The sequence below is a fragment of the Salvelinus alpinus genome, chromosome 3, assembly GCF_045679555.1.
Source record: "Salvelinus alpinus chromosome 3, SLU_Salpinus.1, whole genome shotgun sequence".
Lineage (NCBI taxonomy): Eukaryota > Metazoa > Chordata > Actinopteri > Salmoniformes > Salmonidae > Salvelinus > Salvelinus alpinus.
This window is the reverse complement of record NC_092088.1, coordinates 35,237,431-35,259,185: the sequence shown is the minus strand read 5'-3', so window position 1 is coordinate 35,259,185 and position 21,755 is coordinate 35,237,431. Positions and strand designations below refer to the sequence as shown.

General features: G+C 40.3%; 1 protein-coding gene across 2 annotated transcripts in view; it reads right to left on the bottom strand.

Annotated features, from left to right (window-relative positions):
• The window catches only part of LOC139570600 (RPE-retinal G protein-coupled receptor-like), a 40,346-nt gene that overhangs the window by 1,970 nt on the left and 16,621 nt on the right, over positions 1 to 21,755 (bottom strand). The window contains exons 5-6 of one of the 2 annotated variants that reach the window (XM_071392585.1): positions 11,832 to 11,949; positions 963 to 1,076 (exon numbers count right to left, since the gene is read on the bottom strand). In XM_071392585.1, the coding sequence (XP_071248686.1) occupies positions 963 to 1,076; positions 11,832 to 11,949 (232 nt within the window). The remainder of the gene's footprint in view (positions 1 to 962; positions 1,077 to 11,831; positions 11,950 to 21,755) is intronic. The other variant, XM_071392586.1, reaches the window with a different exon arrangement.

Sequence of the window (21,755 nt, the reverse complement as noted above, 5' to 3'; positions counted from 1 at the left end):
GATTCTCTAGTCTGATAAAACCAAGATTGAACTCTTTGGCCTGAATCCTAAGCGTCACATCTGGAGGAAACCTAGAGCAAACCTGGCACCATCCTGCGGTGCGGTGGGAATGTTTTTCAGCGGCATGGACTGGGAGACTAGTCAGGATTGAGGGAAAGATGAACAGAGCAATGTGCAGAGAGATCCTTGATGAAAACCTACTCCAGAGCACTCAGGTCCTCAGACTGGGGCAACGTTTCACCTTCCAACAGGACAACAACCCTAAACACACAGCCAAGACAACGCAGGAGTGGCTTCGGAACAAGTCTCTGATTGTCCTTGAGTGGCCCAGCCAGAGCCCTGACTTGAACCCGATCAAACATCTCTGGAGAGACTTGAAAATAGCTGTGCAGCGACGCTCCCCATCCAACCTGACAGAGTTTGAGAGGACCTGCAGAGAAGAATGGGAGAAACTCCCCAAATACAGGTGTGCCAAGCTTGTAGCGTCATACCCAAGAAGACTTGAGGCTGTAATTGCTGCCAAAGGTGCTTCAACTAAGTACTGAGTAAAGGGTCTGAATACTTATGTAAATGTGATATTTCATTTTTTTATTTTATTTTTATTTTTTTTATTTTTTTTGCAAACATTTCTAAAAACCTATTTTTGCTTTGTCATTATGCGGTATTGTGTGTAGATTGATGAGGGGGAAAAAACAAGTTAATACATTTCAGAAAAGACTAACATGACAAAATGTGGAAAAAGTCAAGGGGTCTGAATAATTTCTGAATGCACTGTATATAATCAAGCAGTGCGATTAATGACTACTATATTACACAGAAACCCTGAGTATTGCATTTGGTAAATGGAGTAAAAGACCGTCGGCATACACAAAGTCATATGACCTTGAGAAATCTATATTAAGTTTTCTGTCAGATTAGATGCAGTGCGTGTGCGCACACATATGTGTGTGTGTTGTCCTTACCATCCTAATTTTGGGAGAGACCAAGTTGGCATTCTCAACAGCAGCGTAGAAGGCCAGGACTCCATAGGGTCCCCAGCAGAACAAAAATGTCTTCAGGGGAGTGGCAGTGTTAAACTGTAGAGAGATTGACAGTATATTACTTACAGTGCCTTCAGAAAGTATTCACATCCCCTTGACAAAATGTTGTTGTTTTACAGCCTGAATTTTAAAATGGATTAAATATATTTTTTTGTCACTGGCCTACACACAATACCCCATAATATCAAAGTGGAAATGTTTACAAATGTATTTAAAATGAAAAGCTGAAATGTCTTTAATCAATACGTATTCAACCACTTTGTTATAGCAAGCCTAAATAAGTTCATGAGTAAAAATTTGCTTAACAAGTCACATAATAAATTGCATGGACTCTCTATTTGCAATAGTGTTAACATAATGTTTTATGACTACTTCATCGCTGTACCACAAACATAGATTTATCTGTAAGGTCCCTCAGTGGAGCAGTGAATTTCAAACACAGATTCAACTACAAAAACCAGCAAGGTTTTCCAATGCCTCGCAAAGAAGGACACCTATTGATGGTTGGGTTAAAAAAAAGCAGACATTGAATATACCTTTGAGCATGGTAAAGTTATTAATTACACTTTGTATGGTGTATCAATACACCCAGTCACTACAAAGATACAGGTTGGATGAACAACATTGTAGTTACTCCACAATACTAACCTAATAGACAGAATGAAAAGAAAGCCTGTACAGAATAAAAACATTCCAAAACATGCAAAGGGACAAAGAGAGAGCAGAGAGATGGTGAGAGAGAGGGAGAGAGAGAAGGAATTGTTACTGTTCAGCCATGAAGAGAACAAAAAAAGAAAGAAAAACATCTCGGATCATGGGGCTTACATGCATGTGACGGTCTGGTCACAAGCATGGGATAACGGCTGGGATAGAAACACAATATCTAGCTTACCATAATTTCATAATGAACTACATTCCGAGTTCAGCTCGTAAACAAAGACATCATGCACCAAAACAGGTACACAGGGAAACGTTGTTCACTGACCATTGAGTTATCCCATGTTTCATAATCATACTGCAATATACTTGGGGGTAACAGGTTTGTTTGTGTATGTGTTCTTTTTGAGTACACATGACACAAAGACTGGATTGCCATGTGTACAACCTTTGTATCCATAAAGGAATGTTAATTACATAGTTTACAGTTTTGTAGACATTTCTAGTAGAAACCCAACACTCTGTTTATCAGGGGAGTCTGAGAGGAGAGGGGCCTTTGGTTTTCCAAAATAATGATGAGGTGATGTGTGGATTTCAGGTATTGGATGTGTGTGTGTCTGTGTGTGTGTGAGAGAGACACAGAGAGAGCATGTCTGTGTGTGAGTGATGCTATTTGAAGGTTACATAACAGTAACAGTGCTGCCTTAGTGAGAAGAGCTCACGCTTTCCTGCAGCATAGTCACCTTTGTGCTCAGACTAGCGCGGTCTTAGACCTAGCTACAGCACCATGAGTAAATGTCTTATGCAACATATAAAAGGGAGAGGCAACCTGATTCAGTCCCTCCAGTCCCGCGGGACGTATTTATAGTGGCTTCCTTTACGGCACAGTGGTTGCATTTCAACCAACTCACCTAATCCCTTCTCCCGGGGGCCTTGATACTCTACACCTTACAGGGCAAAAAAGCTAAATAGATTAACATTGGCACTATAGGTATTGTGCATGTTGACAGAGGGTGTTCTTTAACTTCTACTTGCTACGCATCCCGGATCCGGGAGCACCCCCCACAGTAAAAAAGCTGACTAGCATAGCCTAGCATAGCGTCACAAGTAAATACTAGCATCTAAATATCATTAAATCACAAGTCCAAGACACCAGATGAAAGATACAGATCTTGTGAATCCAGCCATCATTTCTGATTTTTAAAATGTTTTACAGGGAAGACACAATATGTAAATCTATTAGCTAACCACGGTAGCAAAAGACACAACTTTTTTTCCCCACCATTATTTTCCTGCATGGGTAGCTATCACAATTTCGACCAAATAAAGATATATATATAGCCACTAACCAAGAAACAACTTCATAAGATGACAGTCTGATAACATATTTATTGTATAGCATATGTTTTTTTAGAAAAATGTGCAAATTTCAGGTATAAATCACAGTACTACATTGCAGCTGCAATCTGAAATAGTGCCGAAGCTGCCAGAATAATTACAGAGACCAATGTCAAATACCTAATTACTCATCTTAAAACATTTCTGAAAAATACACAGCGTACAGCAAATGAAAGCCCAACATCTTGTGAATCCAGCCAATATGTCAGATTTTTTAAGTGTTTTACAGCGAAAACACAATATAGCATTATATTAGCTTAGCACAATAGCCAGAAACACAAGCAATTTACCAGCAGCACAGGTTAGCGATCGTAACAATACAGCAAAAGATATATAATTTTTGACTAACCTTGATATACTTCGTCAGATGACAGTCCTGTAACATCATATTACACAATGCATATAGGTTTCGTTCGAAAATGTGCATATTTAGCAGCACAAATCGTGGTTATACAATGTGATCAGTGGCAACAGGTCATGCATTCTGGCCGGCGCCATCTTGGAAAGGCACCTAATCTAATCAATAAATAATCGTAAACTTGACTAAAAAATACAGGTTGGACAGCAAATGAAAGATGCATTAGTTATTAATGCAACCGCTGAGTTAGATTTTTAAGAGCTATTTATGATGTTATTCCGTATTTATGTGGAAAAATGTAAACGGATTTGTCCGCCATTATTGCGGCACTAGTCTGGCTGTAACGCACACTGTATGTCTAGTAACGTTAATTTAAAAAATCTAACTCAGCGGTTGCATTAATAACTAATGCATCTTTCATTTGCTGTCCAACCTGTATTTTTTGTCAAGTTTACGATTATTTATTGATTAGATTAGGTGCCTTTCCAAGATGGCGCCGGCCAGAATGCATGACCTGTTGCCACTGATCACATTGTATAACCACGATTTGTGCTGCTAAATATGCACATTTTCGAACAAAACCTATATGCATTGTGTAATATGATGTTACAGGACTGTCATCTGACGAAGTATATCAAGGTTAGTCCAAAATTATATATCTTTTGCTGTATTGTTACGATCGCTAACCTGTGCTGCTGGTAAATTGCTTGTGTTTCTGGCTATTGTGCTAAGCTAATATAATGCTATATTGTGTTTTCGCTGTAAAACACTTAAAAAATCTGACATATTGGCTGGATTCACAAGATGTTGGGCTTTCATTTGCTGTACGCTGTGTATTTTTCAGAATGTTTTAAGATGAGTAATTAGTTATTTGACGTTGGTCTCTGTAATTATTCTGGCAGCTTCGGCACTATTTCAGATTGCAGCTGCAATGTAGAACTGTGATTTATACCTGAAATATGCACATTTTTCTAAAAAAACATATGCTATACAATAAATATGTTATCAGACTGTCATCTTATGAAGTTGTTTCTTGGTTAGTGGCTATTTATATCTTTATTTGGTCGAATTAGTGATGGCTACCCGATGGAGTAAAAAACTGGTGGAGTAAAAAAAGTGGTATCTTTTGCTAACGTGGTTAGCTAATAGATTTACATATTGTGTCTTCCCTGTAAAACATTTTAAAAAATCAGAAATGATGGCTGGATTCACAAGATGTGTATCTTTCATCTGGTGTCTTGGACTTGTGATTTAATGATATTTAGATGCTAGTATTTACTTGTGACGCTATGCTAGGCTATGCTAGTCAGCTTTTTTACTGTGGGGGGTGCTCCCGGATCCGGGTTTGGGAGGAATTAGAGGTTAATGGAAGCCTCTCCAACATAATCCAGGTAGAATCAGGAATTCCCCAGGGAAGCTGCCTAGGCCCCTTACTTTTTAAAATGTTTACTAACAACATGCCACTACCTTTGTGTAAAGCCAGTGTGTCTATGTATGCGGATGACTCAACACTATACACATTTTTTAAGTAACTAAATAAATTATTATTTACAATGACGGCCTACCCCGGCCAAACCCTAACGACGCTGGGCCAATTGTGTGCCGCCCTATGGAACTCCTAATCACGGCCGGTTGTGATACAGCCTGGAATCAAACCAGGGTCTGTTAAGACACCTCTAGCACTGAGATGCAGTGCCTTAGACCGCTGCGCCACTCAGGAGGTACTACAGTGATTAAAATGACTGCTACACTTAACAAAGCGATGCAGTTAGTTTCAGAATGGGTGGCAAGGAATAAGTTAGTCCTAAATTAGTGACCCGATTCAGTAAACTAGGCATATGTTGCAAGTAATGACTTCGCAGGAGAGCCGTTTGAAGGTAAAAAAATGTTTTTATCAAAATGCGTTTTTTTGGCAGAAATGCTTTCTCGAACATGTGAACTGATAATGTCAAGTTAAAGTGTATTGTTCGCTAGCTAACGTTAGCTGGCTGGCTCACTAGCTATTGTTATGTGTATGCTCTCCGCTTTCTGGAGGACTGAGTTTTGAAATCAGTGGAATTCGAGTATGATAGCTAATGAGATGGAGAAAGCACCAGTCTGGATTACATCTTCAAACTAAGGGCAACCATGCATGGCATCAGACAGGAGACGCATCCAACCATGATGTATACGAGTAAGATAGTCTAGCTAGCTACATTCAGATATTACACGTTTCTAATTTTGACAGAGTGGTTTAATTTCAAGTGTACTGTTAACTAGTTAACGTTAGCTGGCTGGGTCGCTAGCTAATGTTATGTGTGTGATCTTATTCTTTGTATCTCAGACACATTTGCTTGACTAGTTATAGTCATAGATCTGGTTGGTTAGCTACCTGCCAATTCATGCAGGGTAGTAACGTCATGAGTTGTGATTATGGTCCACTATGCAAGTATCCATTTCAGTACAATGTCACTGCAACTGTTGTTAGACGTACTAGCTGGTAAATTCGCTCTGGCTATCTACTCCAATTTCAGACCACGGAAAAGATAATGTAGCTTGCTACATTTTCTGATTTTACGCGTTTCTAATTTTGACAAAGTATTTATTTCAAGTTAAAGTGTACTGTTAGTTAGCTAACATTAGCTGGTTGGCTCGCTAACTAACATTATGTAATGCGTTGGGATTCATTGTTTACCTAGCTAGCTATCTAGCTACATTTCTTAACAAAAAACTAATCTTAGTATGCCAGAGCGCAGAATAACTGCTACATTTTTTAACGCTGAACACCCATTGAATGTCTGGTGTCAGCAAACGTAATTCAAAGCGTAATTCAATTGTTGCCAGCAGCACTGTGTCATGACGTTGGCCTGGGGGTAGGTTTATAACAGTCATAAATACCTCTCCCCCCCTTTTTCCTCTCTCTACCCTACTGATGTGACATTTGAAAATCCTTTGGTTAACATAGAGATTCTGGGAACATCCGAAGGTGGTGGGAAATTAACTATATTCTGGTAATCCGACCAATTGAACATATGCGGTGGTTCTTAATGAATATGATGTCAGTTCGGTTGTCATCTGAGACATTCTCATCAATGATAGGATGACAAAACTTTACAGTGGAAAGTCTGCACATTGTAGTTATCGGAGTCACATGGAATTGTTGTTCAATTTAAATGTTTGAATATAAAATTATTGGTGAAGAGATGAAATGTAATTTTAGCTTCCAAATTAGAGATTTGGGTTTTCATAAGGTTAGGGCTCTGGTCAATCAGTGGCCCGCCCCTGTGAAGAGACATGGGTGATAAACCTTTTCAAACACGCCCTCCTCTCCCTTCCTATATAAAGCCTTGACGACAATATAACCTTCTGTTCCAAGTACGTGAGGTCTGTATTCTCTGCGTTAACTTCTCTGGGATATGTGGGACGCTAGCGTCCCACTTGGCCAAAAGCCAGTAAAAATGCAGGGCGCCAAATTCAAATAAATTACTATAAAAATCAAACTTTCATGAAATAAAACATAAAAGAAACCAAATTAAAGCTGCACTTGTTGTGAATCCAGCCAACATGTCTGATTTCAAAAAGGATTTATGGCGAAAGCACACCAAACGATTATGTTAGGTCAGTACATAGCCACAGAAAAACAGCCATTTTTCCAGCCAAAGAGAAGAGTAAGAAAAAGCAGAAATAGAGATCAAATTAATCACTAACCTTTGATGATCTTCATCAGATGACACTCATAGGACTTCATGTTACACAATACATGTATGTTTTGTTCGGTAAAGTTCATATTTATATCCAAAAATCTGAGTTTAGGCGGGACACTACTGTCTCACTTGGCCAAAAGCCAAAGCAAATGCAGAGCGCCATATTCAAATAAATTACTATAAAAATCAAACTTTCATTAAATCACACATGAAAGAAACCAAATTAAAGCTACACTGGTTTTCAATCCAGCCAACGTGTCAGAATTCAAATAGGCTTTTCGGCGAAAGCAAACGATGCTATTATCTGAGGATAGCACCATAGTAAACAGAGAGAGAAGCATATTTCAACCCTGCAGGCGCGACACAAAACGCAGAAATACAAATATAATTCATGCCTTACCTTTGACGAGCTTCTGTTGTTGGCACTCCAAAATGTCCCATAAACATCACAAATGGTCCTTTTGTTCAATTAAGTCCGTCGATATATATCCAAAATGTCAATTTATTTGGCGCGTTTGATCCAGAAAAACACCGGTTCCAACTTGTGCAACGTGACTACAAAATATCTCAAAAGTTACCTGTAAACTTTGCCAAAACATTTCAAACTACTTTTGTAATACAACTTTAGGTATTTTTTAACATAAATAATCAATAAAATTGAAGACGGGATGATCTGTGTTCAATACAGGAGGAAAAGAAACTGTAGCTAGCTTTCTGGTCACGCGCCTCTATCTAACAGTACACTTCAAGTTACCCTCGTTCTGGATGGCGGTACTTCTTCAGTACACAAAGGAAAACACCTCAACCAATTTCTAAAGACTGTTGACATCCAGTGGAAGCTGTAGGAACTGCAAGAAGGTCCCTTAGAAATCTGTATTCGCAATGAAAATAATTGAAAAGAGAGTGACCTCAAAAACAATATCTGAATGGTTTGTCCTCAGGGTTTCGCCTGCTAAATAAGTTATGTTATACTCACAGACATGATTCAAACAGTTTTAGAAACTTCAGAGTGTTTTCTATCCAAATCGACTAACACTATGCATATCTTATCTTCTGGGGATGAGTAGCTGGCAGTTGAATTTGGGTATGCTTTTCATCCAACGGTGAAAATGCTGCCCCCTATCCTAGAGAAGTTTTTAAGAGAGAGAGAACAGCTCACTGAACATTACTCGCCCTAGCAGAGCTGGTTAGGCTGTTATGTTATCCAGAGCGTTGGTGACTTCAACTGTGCAGTCAGATTGTCCGTTGGTAAATGCAGAGCGTTTCGCGTTCAAGGCGCATCCTGGACTGTTTGAATCATGTCTGTGAGTATAACAGAACTTATTCTGTTGACGCTAGCGTCCCACATATCCCAGAGAGTTGAATGTCTGGAAGTAACTGGCAAGTTAGTACAGAACGCTCGGATCAACCCTTAAAGAGATGGGTGGGGCTAAGGCTTACGAGGGTGTGAACAATGCTGAATGGGTGGACACAAAGGGCTCTCCAATAGCAGTACCAAAACATTGAAAAACAGTTATCAAAAGGGAGTTTACAAGTTGATCAACTTTCAAAGCAGAATTACTTTCCCATTGTTTCCTCAAATGCAGTGTATGATATATCACTTTGTAGCTCTGAGTCTCTACTTTTATCCGATGTAAAAAAACAGAAATTCAAACATTGCTACATAAGACTAAATCCAGGGGGTGAGTCACATGTATCAAAAACTAAAAGCATTGCATTTGGGAAAAATCATTAACTAAACCCTAAACCTCAACTAAATCTTGTAATGAATAATATGGAAATTGAGCAAGTTGAAGTGACTAAACTGCTTGGAGTAACTCTGGATTGTAAACTGTCATTGTCAAAACATATTGATACAATAGTAGCTAAGATGGTGAGAAGTCTGTCCATAATGAAACACTACTCTTTACAGCACTTTCAACAAGGCAGGTCCTACAGGCCCTAGTTTTGTTGCACCTGAACCACTGTTCAGTCGTGTGGCCAGGTGCCACAAAGAGGGACTTAGGAAAATTGCAATCAGCTCAGAACAGGGCAGTATGGCTTGCCCTTGGATGTCCACTACCGTTCAAAAGTTTGGGATCACTTAAAAATGTCCTTGTTTCTCAAAGAAAAGCAATTTTTTTGTCCATTAAAATAACATAAAATTGATCAGAAATACAATGTAGACATTTTTAATGTTGTAAATTACTATTGTAGCTAGAAACGGCAGATATTTTATGGAATATCTACATAGGCGTACAGAGAACCATTATCAGCAACCATCACTCCTGTGTTCCAATGGCATGTTGTGTTAGCTAATCCAAGTTGATCATTTTAAAAGGCTAATTGATCATTAGAAAACCCTTTGGCAATTATGGTAGCACAGATAAACTGTTGTAGTGATTAAAGAAGCAATAAAACTGGCCTTCTTTAGACTAGTTGACTATCTGGAGCGTCAGCATTTGTGGGTTCGATTACAGGCTCAAAATGGATAGAAACCAACTTTCTTCTGAAACTCGTCAGTATTCTTGTTCTGAGAAATGAAAGCTATTCCATGCGAGAAATTGCCAAGATACTGAAGATCTCGTACAACGCTGTGTACTACTCCCTTCACAGAACAACACAAACTGGCTCTAACCAGATGCTGGCCTTCTAAGCAGAGTTCCTCTGTCCAGTGTCTTTTGCCCATCTTAATCTTTTCTTTTTATTGGCCTATCTGAGATATGGCTTTTTCTTTGTATCTCTGCCTAGAAGGCCAGCATCCCGGAGTCACCTCTTCACTAATGACATTGAGACTGGTGTTTTGCGGGTACTATTTAATGAAGCTGCCAGTTGAGAACTTGTGAGGCGTCTGTTTCTCAAACTAGACATTCTAATGTACTTGTCCTCTTGCTCAGTTGTGCACCGGGGCCTCCCACTTCTCTTTCTATTTGTCAGGACCCGGTGTGAGAAACAGTCACTAATAGTCGGCAGAACCCAGAAGATGAGGCAGACACAGCAGTACTAGAGATGGTGGTTTAATAAAGGGAAAAAAGTCTTCAGGCAAAAAATATAAATCCACAACGTCAAAAAGTAATGCCAAGAGAAAAAATGAATATCCACCAAGCTACAAAGAAAATCCACAAAGTGGTAAGAACAGCAGGGAAAAAACAAACCTCAAAAGAATAATCAAAAACAAACAAGAACAAAACCAGAGTACCTCAGGAAAATCCAACTGGAGAAATACATGTTCACAGCATGGCTGGGTGCTAACATACAAACACTGAGCAAAGAACTGAGGAACACACAGGGTTTAAATACCAACAAGGAAATGACACACAGGTGCAAATAATAATTAGAACAAGGGAAAAACAAAAGGTTCAAAAAGGCGCAATTGGGGCATCTAGTGACCAAAACCTGAACAAGCCTGGCCAAATCCTGACACTATTGCTTGGAGGCCAGCCACAGTTCGTCCTTTAATTAAAGGGGGAGATCATGCTGATCCTGACTGTTATAGGCCTGTTTCTAATTTACCCTGTTTATCAAAAGTGTTTCGAAAAACTTGTCAATAATCAACTGACTGGCTTTCTTGATGTCTATAGTATTCTCTCTGGTATGCAATCTGGTTTCCACTCAGGTTATGGATTTGTCACTGCAACCTTAAAAGGTCCTCAATGATGTCACACTTGCCCTTGATTATAAGCAATGTTGTGCTGATATTTGTATTGACTTGGTCAAAGCTTTTGATACGGTAAACCATTCCAGTCTTGTGGGCCGGCTAAGGAGTGTTGGTGTCTCTGTGGGGTCTTGGGGCTGGTTTGCTGACTACCTCTCTCAAACAGTGCAGTGTATAAAGTCAGAAAATCTGTTGTCTCAGCCACTGCCTGTCACCAAGGGAGTACCCCAAGGCTCGATCCTAGACCCCACTCTCTTCTCAATTTACATCAACAACATAGCTCAGGCAGTAGAAAGCTCTCTCATCCATTTATAGTCTTATACTCAGCTGGCCCCTCCCCGGATTTTGTGTTAAATGCTCTATAACAAAGCTTTCTTACTGTCCAGCAAGGTTTCTCTGCCCTTAACTTTGTTCTGAACACCTCCAAAACAAAGGTCATGTGGTTGGGAAAGAAGAATGCCTCTTTCCACACAGGTGTGATTAATACCTCTGAGGGTTTAGAGCTTGAGGTAGTCACCTCTTACAAGTAATTGAGAGTATGGCTAGATGGTACACTGTCCTTCTCTCAGCACATATCAAAGCTGCAAGCTAAAGTTCAATCTAGACTTGGTTTCCTCTATCGTAATCGTTCCTCTTCCACCCGCCTGCAAAACTAACCATGATTCAGATGACCATCCTACCCATGCTAGATTACAGAGACACAATTTATAGATCGGCAGGTAAGGGTGCTCTCGAGTGAATAGATTGCTTTACCATTCGGACATCAGATTTGCCACCAATCTCTCCTTTATGTTGTATTGTCTCTCTTGTCGTGATGTGTGTTTTGTCCTATTTTTTTTATATTTATCCCAGGCCCTATCCCCGCAGGAGGCCTTTTGACTTTTGGTTGGCCGTCATTGTAAATAAGAATTTGTTCTTAACTGAATTGCCTAGTAAAATAAAGGGGAAATAAAAACAGTAGCTGCTGCCTTGGCATGGGGATCCATAATAAATACAAAAAAATTACAGTATTGGAACAGGGCTTAGCCATGAATGAAAATAATAGTAGACATGCTTCTTACCCTGGGGTTTCCAGTCTTCTTGAATTTCTGGCCGATGGACTGGTAGGAGGACATGACAACAAAGGTCTGGATGGCCATGTTGAAAATGGCCATGGGGATCAGGTAGGATGCATAGTTGCTGTTTAGAAGAAAAAAGAACACAGGATGTTATGAAACAAGTGCACCTGGGGAGCAAAGATGAATGTTTTACAATACAGAAAGAGACAATACTCTACAGTGGCTGGCGAAAGTATTAACCCCGCTTCGCATTTTTCCTATCTTGTGGCTTACAACCTGGAATTAAAATAGATTTTGGGGGGGTTTGTATCATTTGATTTACACAACATGCCTACCACTTTGAAGATGCAAAATATTTTTTACTGTGAAACAAACAAGAACTATTTAACCCCTAAAGTCAATACTTTGTAGAGCCACCTTTTGCAGTAATTATTGGGGTATGTTGGGGTATGTCTCTATAAGCTTAGCACATCTAACCACTGGGATTTTTGCTCATTGTTCAAAGGCAAAACTGCTCCAGCTCCTTCAAGTTGGAAGGGTTCCGCTGGTGTACGGAATTCTTTAAGTCATACCACAGATTGTCAATTGGATTGAAGTCTGGGCTTTGACTAGGCCAATCCAAGACATTTAAATGTTTTCCCTTAAACCACTCAAGTGTTGCTTTAGCAGTTTGCTTAGCGTCATTGTCCTGCCTGAAGGTGAACTTCCATCCCAGTCTCAAATCTCTGGAAGACTGAAAAAAGAGCTTTTTGGCCATCGAGGAATTTCCCTGATATTTAGTGCCAATCCATCATTCCCTCAATTCTGCACCGAGTTTCCCAGTCCCTGCCGATGAAACACAGTCCCCACAGCATGATGCTGCCACCACCATGCTTCACTATGGGGATGGTATTCTCGGTGTGATGAGAGATGTTGGGTTTGCGCCAGACGTTAGCATTTTCCTTGATGGCCAAAAAGCTCAATTTTAGTCTCATCTGACTAAATGTTTGGAGAGTCTCCCACATGCCTTTTGCAAACACCAAACGTGTTTGCTTATTTTTTTCGTTAACTTCTCACGAGTCACCATCCCGGATCCGGGAGCACCCTCATCAGTAAAAAAGCTGACTAGCATAGCCTAGCATAGCGCCACAAGTAAATACTAGCATCTAAATATCATGAAATCACAAGTCCAAGACACCAGATGAAAGATACAGATCTTGTGAATCCAGCCATCATTTCTGATTTTTAAAATGTTTTACAGGGAAGAACAATATGTATTTCTATTAGCTAACCACGATAGCAAAAGACCCAACCGCATATTTCCACCATATTTTTACTGCATAGGTAGCTATCACAAATTCGACCAAATAAAGATATAAATAGACACTAACCAAGAAACAACTTCATCAGATGACAGTCTGATAACATATTTATTGTATAGCATATGTTTTGTTCGAAAAATGTGCATATTTCAGGTATAAATCATAGTTTTACATTGCAGCCACCATCACAACTCTCACCAAAGCAATTAGAATAACTACAGAGAGCAACGTGAATTACCTAAATACTCATCATAAAACATTTATGAAAAATACAGTGTACAGCAAATGAAAGACAAACATCTTGTGAATCCAGCCAATATTTCAGATGTTTTAAGTGTTTTACAGCGAAAACACAATATAGCATTATATTAGCTTACCACAATAGCCAAAGACACAACCCATTTATCAGCAGCAAAAGTTAGCGATCGCAGAAAACCAGCAAAAGATATAAGTTTTCACTAACCTGGACAAACTTCATCAGATGACAGTCCTATAACATCATATTACACAAAACATATATTGTTTGTTCGAAAATGTGCATATTTAGCGGCACAAATCGTGGTTTTACAATGTGAATAGTAGCCAAACTGCAAACAAAATGTCGGGAGAAATCTTGGAGAGGCACCTAATCTAATCAATAACTAATCATACACTTGACTAAAAAATACAGGTTGGACAGCAAATGAAAGATACACTAGTTCTTAATGCAACCGTTGTGTTAGATTTTTTAAATTAACGTTACTACGACATACAGCTGTGACGTTGTAACGAGACCAGCGCCGCAAATTAATGGCGGACATATTACGTCTAAACAATTTTCGACAGAAATACGGAATTAACATCATAAATTGTTCCTACTATTTGGATGAGCTTCCATCAGAATCTTTTACAATGTTGTCCTTTGTCCAGAATAATCGTTGCTTTGGTTGTAGAACGGTCGTCTTCAACTGTGTAATTAGCAGCAAACGTTAGCCATGTGGCGCAGAAGTGTCCAACTCAGCATAACGCAGAACAAAGAAAATACCGAAAATCGCAATATACTGATATAACTCGGTTTAAAATAACTACATTATGATATTTTTAACACATATATCAAATTAAATCAGAGCCGGAGATATCTAACTTATAAAACGAAAGCTTTTCAGAGCGCAATGCAGACGTCCATCTTGCGTCAGGCCAGACGATGAAAAGACCAGACCTTCCGTTCCAAGAGCTCTTGTTCGGCCTCAGATCTAGCTAGACACCCCATTCCAATTCTCACTGCCTACTGACATCTAGGGGAAGGCGTATGCAGTGCATGTAGACCCATAGATTCCATGCAAATGTATAAACTGACCCTGGAACAGAGCCCTCGATTTCAGATTTCTCACTTCCTGACAGGAAGTTTGCTGCAAAATGAGGTCTGTTTTACTCACAGATATAATTCAAACGGTTTTAGAAACTAGAGAGTGTTTTCTATCCAATAGTAATAATAATATGCATATTGTACGAGCAATAATTGAGTACGAGGCAGTTTAATTTGGGAACGATTTTTTACAAAGTGAAAACAGCGCCCCCATATTGACAAAAGGCAATGGCTTTTCTTCTGGCCACTCTTCCGTAAAGCCCAGCTCTGTGGAGTGTACGGCATAAAGTGGTTCTATGGACAGATACTCCAATCTCCGCTGTGGAGCTTTGCAGCTCCTTCAGGGGTCTCTTTGTTTCCTCTCTGATTAATGTCCTGCTTGCCTGGTCCGTGAGTTTTGCTGGGTGGCCCTCTCTTGGCAGGTTTTTTGTGGTGACATATTCTTTCCATTTTTTAATAATGGATTTAATGGTGCTCCGTGGGATGTTCAAAGTTTCTGATCTTTTTTTATAACCCAACCCTGATCTGTACTTCTCCACAACTTTGTCCCTGACCTGTTTGGAGAGCTCCTTGGTCTTCATGGTGCCACTTGCTTGGTGGTGCCCCTTGCTTAGCGGTGTTGCAGACTCTGGAGCCTTTCAGAACAAGTGTAAATATACTGAGATCATGTGACAGATCATGTGACACTTAGATTGCACACAGGTGGACTTTATTTAACTAATTATGTGACTTCTGGAGGTAATTGGTTGCACCAGATGTTATTTAGGAGCTTCATCGTAAAGGAGGTGAATGTAATGCAACAAAATAGGAATAACGCCAAGGGGGATGAATACTTTTGCAAGGCACTCTATGTCTGATGAGTATCTGTAAAACCAGGTACTGTACTAAGGTTGATGTTTGGCTAGACATGGCAGGGTTGAAGGTTTTGGCAATCATGTGATGTATTTCTGATTTGTGTGTTTGTGTGTGTGTGTGTGTGTGTGTGTGTGCCTGTCTGTCCATCAGTCAGTCCTTTTGCAATATGTGAAGTTGTGTGTGTGTGTGTGTGTGTGTGTGTGTGTGTGCCTGTCTGTCCATCAGTCAGTCCTTTTGCAATATGTGAAGTTGTGTGTGTGTGTGTGTGTGTGTGTGTGTGTGTGTGTGTGTGTGTGTGTGTGTGTGTGTGTGTGTGTGTGTGTGTGTGTGTGTTACATGTCTCTCTGTATTATTATTATTTTTTTAATGGATCCCCATTTTCTTGGGGTCCAGCAAAATTAAGGCATTTAAAAAAAACATTATAATACATTCATAACAGATTTCATAACATATTAAGTGTGTGCCCTCAGGCCCCTACCCTACTACCACACAAAATCCATGTGTATGTTAATTGTGTGTTTGTATGCATGTGTCTGTGCCTATGTTGTGTTGCTTCACAATCTCCGCTGTTCCATAAGGTGCATTTTTTTACTGCTTGCATAAGTTACTTGATGTAGAATAGAGTTCCATATAGTCATGGCTCTATGTAGTACTGTGAGCGTCCCATAGTCTGTTCTGGACTTGGGGAATGTGAAGAGACCTCTGGTGGCATATCTTGTGGGGTATGCGTGGGTGTCCGAGCTGTGTCCCAGTAGTTCAAACAGACATTCAGCATGTCAATACATCTCACAAATACCAATAGTGAGGAAGTCAATCTCTCCTCCACTTTGAGCCAGGAGAGCTTGACATGCATGTCATTAATGTTAGCTCTCTGTGTACATCCAAGGGCCAGCCATGCTGCCGTGTTCTGAGCCATTTTCAATTTTCCGAAGTCCCACTTTGTGGCAGCTGACCACGCGACTGAAAAGTAGTCCAGGTGCGACAAAACTAGTGACTGAGGACCTGCCTTGTTGATAGTACTGTTAAGAATGCAGAGCAGCGCTTTATTATGGACAGACTTCTCCCCATCCTAACTACTGTTGTATCAACACGTTTTGACCATGAAAGTTTACAATCCAGGGTTACTCCAAGCTGTTTAGTTTCCTCAACTTGCTCAATTACCACATTATTAATTCAGTCCCTCCAGGATTCCGCGATTCTGTGATCGCATAATTCAATGCAAAATCAACCAATCAGCGCATATATTCCAGCACTTTTAGCGCATAAAAGGTTCCAATAAAAAGCGGGTTTGTAATTTTGACGAATTACTGCACTGTTGCCGTGGAAAAGGGCTCAATTCAACCACACGTCAACAAAGTTTCCCCCCCCCTGGCCTGTCAGCGTATTCACATGCGAAGATGATGTGTGATTGTTGATGGCTGACAGGCAGTACAATGAACAGAAATTTACCAACAAAAATAACAGCTAACGACCGTGCAAATCAATTTCCAAATGTTTATGGACACTAGAAAAAGTCGACAATCAACAGTCACTTTGAATCAGCAAAGCATATGAGAATGTCAGAACAGTTACCACAGCAGCGGCAGATCACAATGACTGAAGTGGTAGCAGGAAAGACTGTGGCAAGCACTGAAAGAATCAAGGTGAGTGACGTTTTTACTCTGCTAACCTTGGCTTAACTTCACTAGGGTAGGGGCAGCATTCGGAATTTTGGATGAAATGCATGCCCAATTTAAACTGCCTGCTTCTCGGGCCCAGATAATATGATATGCATATAACTGGTAGATTTGGATAGAAAACACTCTAAAGTTTCCAAAACTGTTAAAATAGTGTCTGTGAGTATAACAAAACTGGTTTGGCAGGCGAAAACCTGAGAAAAATCCGTTCAGGAAGTAGTTTCTTTGGGGGTTTTGTAGTTTTCTATTCAATGCCATTACAGTATCCATCGACTTAGGACTCAAACTGCAGTTTCTATGCCTTCCACTAGATGTCAACAGTCTTTAGAAATAGTTTCAGGCTTGTATTCTGAAGAATGAGGGAATAAGAGCATTCGGAATGACTGGACGCTAAAGTGTCGCAGAGCTTTTTCATGCGCTCAACAGAGAGAGAGCAATTCTTGTTTACCTTTTAAATTGTCTACGTTATTGTGCGGGTTGAAATATTATCGATTATTTAGACTAAAAACAACCTGAGGGTTGAATATAAACATCGTTTGACATGTTTCTATGAACTTTACGGATACAATTATAATTTTTTTGTCTTCCTGTTTTGACTGTGTTTGAGCCTGTGGATTACTGAAGAAAACGCGCAAACAAAACAGAGGTTTTTGTATATAAAGATACTTTATTGAACAAAATAAAAATGTATTGAGTAAATGAATGTCTGCTGAGTGCAACCATATGAAGATCATCAAAGGTAAGGGATTCATTTTATTTCTATTTCTGACTCTGACTCTGTTCTACTTGGCTGGTTACTGTTTGTAATGAATTGTCTAGTGGGCTATGTTCTCAAATAATCGTAAGGTATGCTTTCGCCGTAAAGCATTTTTAAAATCTGACACCGTGGTTGGATTCACAAGACGTTCATCTTTAAACCTATGTAAAACGTGTTTTGTTTTCTGAATTTTTATAATGAGTATTTCTGTTTTTGAATTTGGCGCCCAGCAGTTTCACTGGCTGTTGAAGAGGTGGGACGTCCCACATACCCAAGAGAGGTTAAGTAGGGTGGTCTGCACTCTGCTCTCCCCATTCTGTCTATGGAGAGCGCTGCTCAAATCACAGAGTGCAATTTGTCTGCATTGCCATTTTAAACTCTCTGTAAAACTTAATACGGATCACGAAAGCACAATCTTTCTGGATGTAATTAAAAAAATAAAATAATCAACCACAACTCTATTTTCCCGTGTTCTGTTCTTTATCTCCCTTACAACCCTTTAAGAAAAAAATCACAATCAAGAACTTTGAAGACAAATTAAGAAATATCGATCCTCAAATTGAATCTATTCGTTTTTTTAAGAGAGTGAGTGAGTGAGTGTGTGAGTGAGTGAGACTTTTTGTCTTTCTTTAATGAAACATTCTCATTTCATAAACTCACCCCCCCTTAAAAATAAAAATATATCCTGTACTGTATACATTTACCATACTCACCTTTCCCTCTACCACACGATACTAAACAACACCGCACATCACAATAACCAAAAAAACACTTTTACAACCGTATGTCCAATACATCTTCCCCAGCTATACAGACAACCCCCCCCCCCCAACACACCATATCTCCTGAAACATCTCCACACTTTTTATCATTCTATAGAACTCAAATTCTACCCTAAGGCGCGCAGAGACCATCCCATTAAATAATAGTAAATGGTCTGTTATCCCCCCACCTTTGACCCTGTTCCTCCTTGTTGGCCAAATAGCCAACTTAGCCTGAGCAAACAGAAAATTCAACAAAAGATATTTGGCCTTCTCCTTATTTGAATACCTGTACCCATTATAAACATCCCAACAGTAATAACTACCCCAAACCTCTCACACAGACATTCCAACAGAGACATTAATTGCATTAACCTGGCGCACACAGAAAACACATGAATAACAGTTTCTTTCATAACACAGAAAGGACACCCCTGCCCAATTCCCAGTTCAACCCGTACCAACCAGCTGTTAGTGGCCAGGGCTCCATGAAGAAACCTCCACTGGAGGTCCCCTGACATCTTTGGTACTGGGGGTTTGTAAAGCCCCCTCCATCTAAAACCCACCATACTCTCCGCCCCACATACCCCCTGCCAATGATGCCTTCACTCCTGTTAGGCTCCTATTGTTCCTTACCTTAACTTCTTTGTGATAGAGGGGGCAGCATTTTCACTTTTGGATGAATTGCGTGCCCATAGTGAACTGCCTCCTACTCTGTCCCAGATGCTAATATATGCATATTATTATTACTATTGGATATAAAACACTCTGAAGTTTCTAAAACTGTTTGAATTATGTCTGTGAGTATAACAGAACTCATATGGCAGGCAAAAACCTGAGAAAAAATCCAAACAGGAAGTGAGAATTCTGAGACTGGTCAATGTTCAACTCATCGCCTATTCAATTCCCTGTAAGATATGGATCTGTTTGCACTTCTTACGCCTTACACTAGATGTCAACAGTCTGTAGAACGTAGAATGAAGCCTCTAGTGTGATGTGGGGCCGGTTGGGAGGTGTTTCAGTCATTGGTCTGGCAGAATGCCAGTTCCTGGTCATGCGCGTTCCAAACGATAACGTCTTGCTTTCCATAACTTCTAGAGACACAAAGGAATTCTCCGGTTGGAAGGTTATTGGATAGTTATGATAACAACATCCTGAAGATTGATTCTCTACTTAGTTTGACCAGTTTATTCGACCTGTTAAGACACAGGTGCTTTTTGAGCTTTGCTATTGGTCTCTTTCTTTGCTGGCTTTTCTCTCACTTCTTATGGAGACTCTTCGGGTAGGCTCGCTTAATATAAATGGTGCCAGAGATGCGGGAAAGAGTGTGTTGGGTGAATATGTAAAACAAAAAAAAGTACTGGTGTCGTTTCTGCAGGAGATGCATAGTGATGTGTTGAATAAGTCGATTGGCGGCTCTGGTGGAAAGGGGCAAACGTGTTGAGCCATGGGACAAATTTTAGTGCAGTGGTGGCAGTCCTGTTTGTATCAGGTCTGTCTGTAAAGATTTGCTCCTCAAAGGAGGTGTGTAGGAGTAGGCTGCTTGTTGTAAAAGTAGAAATCAACAACATGGGTTTTGTCTTTATAAATGTGTATGCGCCTAACACAGGGAGAGAGAGGGGGGTTCTATTTGGGTGTCTTAGACAGGAACTCTCACAGGTAGCGCCTGAGGAGACGCTGGTTGTTGGCGGGGACTGGAACTGTACAATGGATTTTTATGAAAGACAGAAATGGGGAAGAGCCTCATTCAGTGTCAGTGGGAGTGTTAAAGAAACTATACATCTAAACAGTGTCTGAAGGTAGACCCTTACGCACTGTTGTGACCCACTTCCTCAACCTAAACCGTTTCCTGGGTGAGAGGACACCATGCCCCTCATTTTTATAGTATTTTGTACTGATCTTACAAACTTTCCCGGATCAGAAAAAAAAGCCTAAAGATGAACTTTTTCCCCATTGGTCTCATTCAGGAACCTTGTCAGTTCTCTCAACATGTACTTTGACCCCTCTGCTTGACTGGCTGTCAGCTCCGAACCCATTGAAGAGGAGTCTGAAAAAAATAACTCCTCATCCTCTTCCTCAGACTCACTTTCCTCCTCATCTCCATCTCCCATCCTGACCACCTGTCCTTCCTCTTTGGTCAGGGCCTTCCCGCCAGCACCAGGCAAAGGTTCCATGGTGCCTTTGACCACACCCTTTTTCCTTTTCCGCTTGACACCCTCCTCCTCCCCCCCTAGTCTCTTACACTTCCTCACTATACTCTCCTCATCCACTAGCATAACCTGACTAGACCCAGCCTAATCTACACCACCCTCCATAGCATGACTAGGCCCAGCATCATCTACACCACCATCCATAGCATGACTAGACCCAGCCTCAGCTACCCCGCCATCTCTAGCCTGACTAGGCCCAGCCTCATTTACACCACCATCTCTTGCATGACTAGGCCCAGCCTCATTAACACCACCATCCCTGGCATGACTAGGCCCAGCCTCTGCTGTCTGCATCTCATTACCCCCTGCACGTTGACCTCGATTTCCCCCACTGGCGCTTGTGCCCTCACCTTGTCTACGGCCTTTATGTGGGCACGCAAAGCTCTTATGCCCAAAATCCTCACACTCAAAATATCGTAGACTATCTGTGCTGGCAAACCCTGTGTAGAGCCCCTCCCCATGCCTCACTTTAAAATGCACATTTAGCTGTTGCTCATTGTTATTCAGAAACATAAACATTTGCCCTTTTACACTTTTTATATTATGTATTCTGCTTAAAATCATCCTAAAATTTAGCACATTTGACTTTTATTGCTTTATGTAAAAAAAGAAATTGCAAAATGTATTGCAGAAATTTCAGAAAAGCTGCCGCAAAATCAAGCATTTTTGGCTGCAGAAATCACAAAATGTTGATAAATCCTGGAGGGACTGTTTATTACAATATTTAGTTGAGATTTTGGGTTTTGTGAATGATTTGTCCCAAATACAATGCTTTTAGTTTATGAAATATTTAGGACAAACTTATTCCTTGCCACCCATTCTGAAAGCCAGTGGCATGTCGTTAGTAAAGACTGAGAAAAGTAAGGGGCCTAGACAGCTACCCTGGGCAATTCCTGAATCTACCTGGATTTTGTTGGAGAGGCTTCCATTAAATAACACCCTCTGTGTTCTGTTAGACAGGTAACTCTTTATCCACAATATAGCAGTTGGTGTACAGCCATAACACATTCATTTTTCCAGTA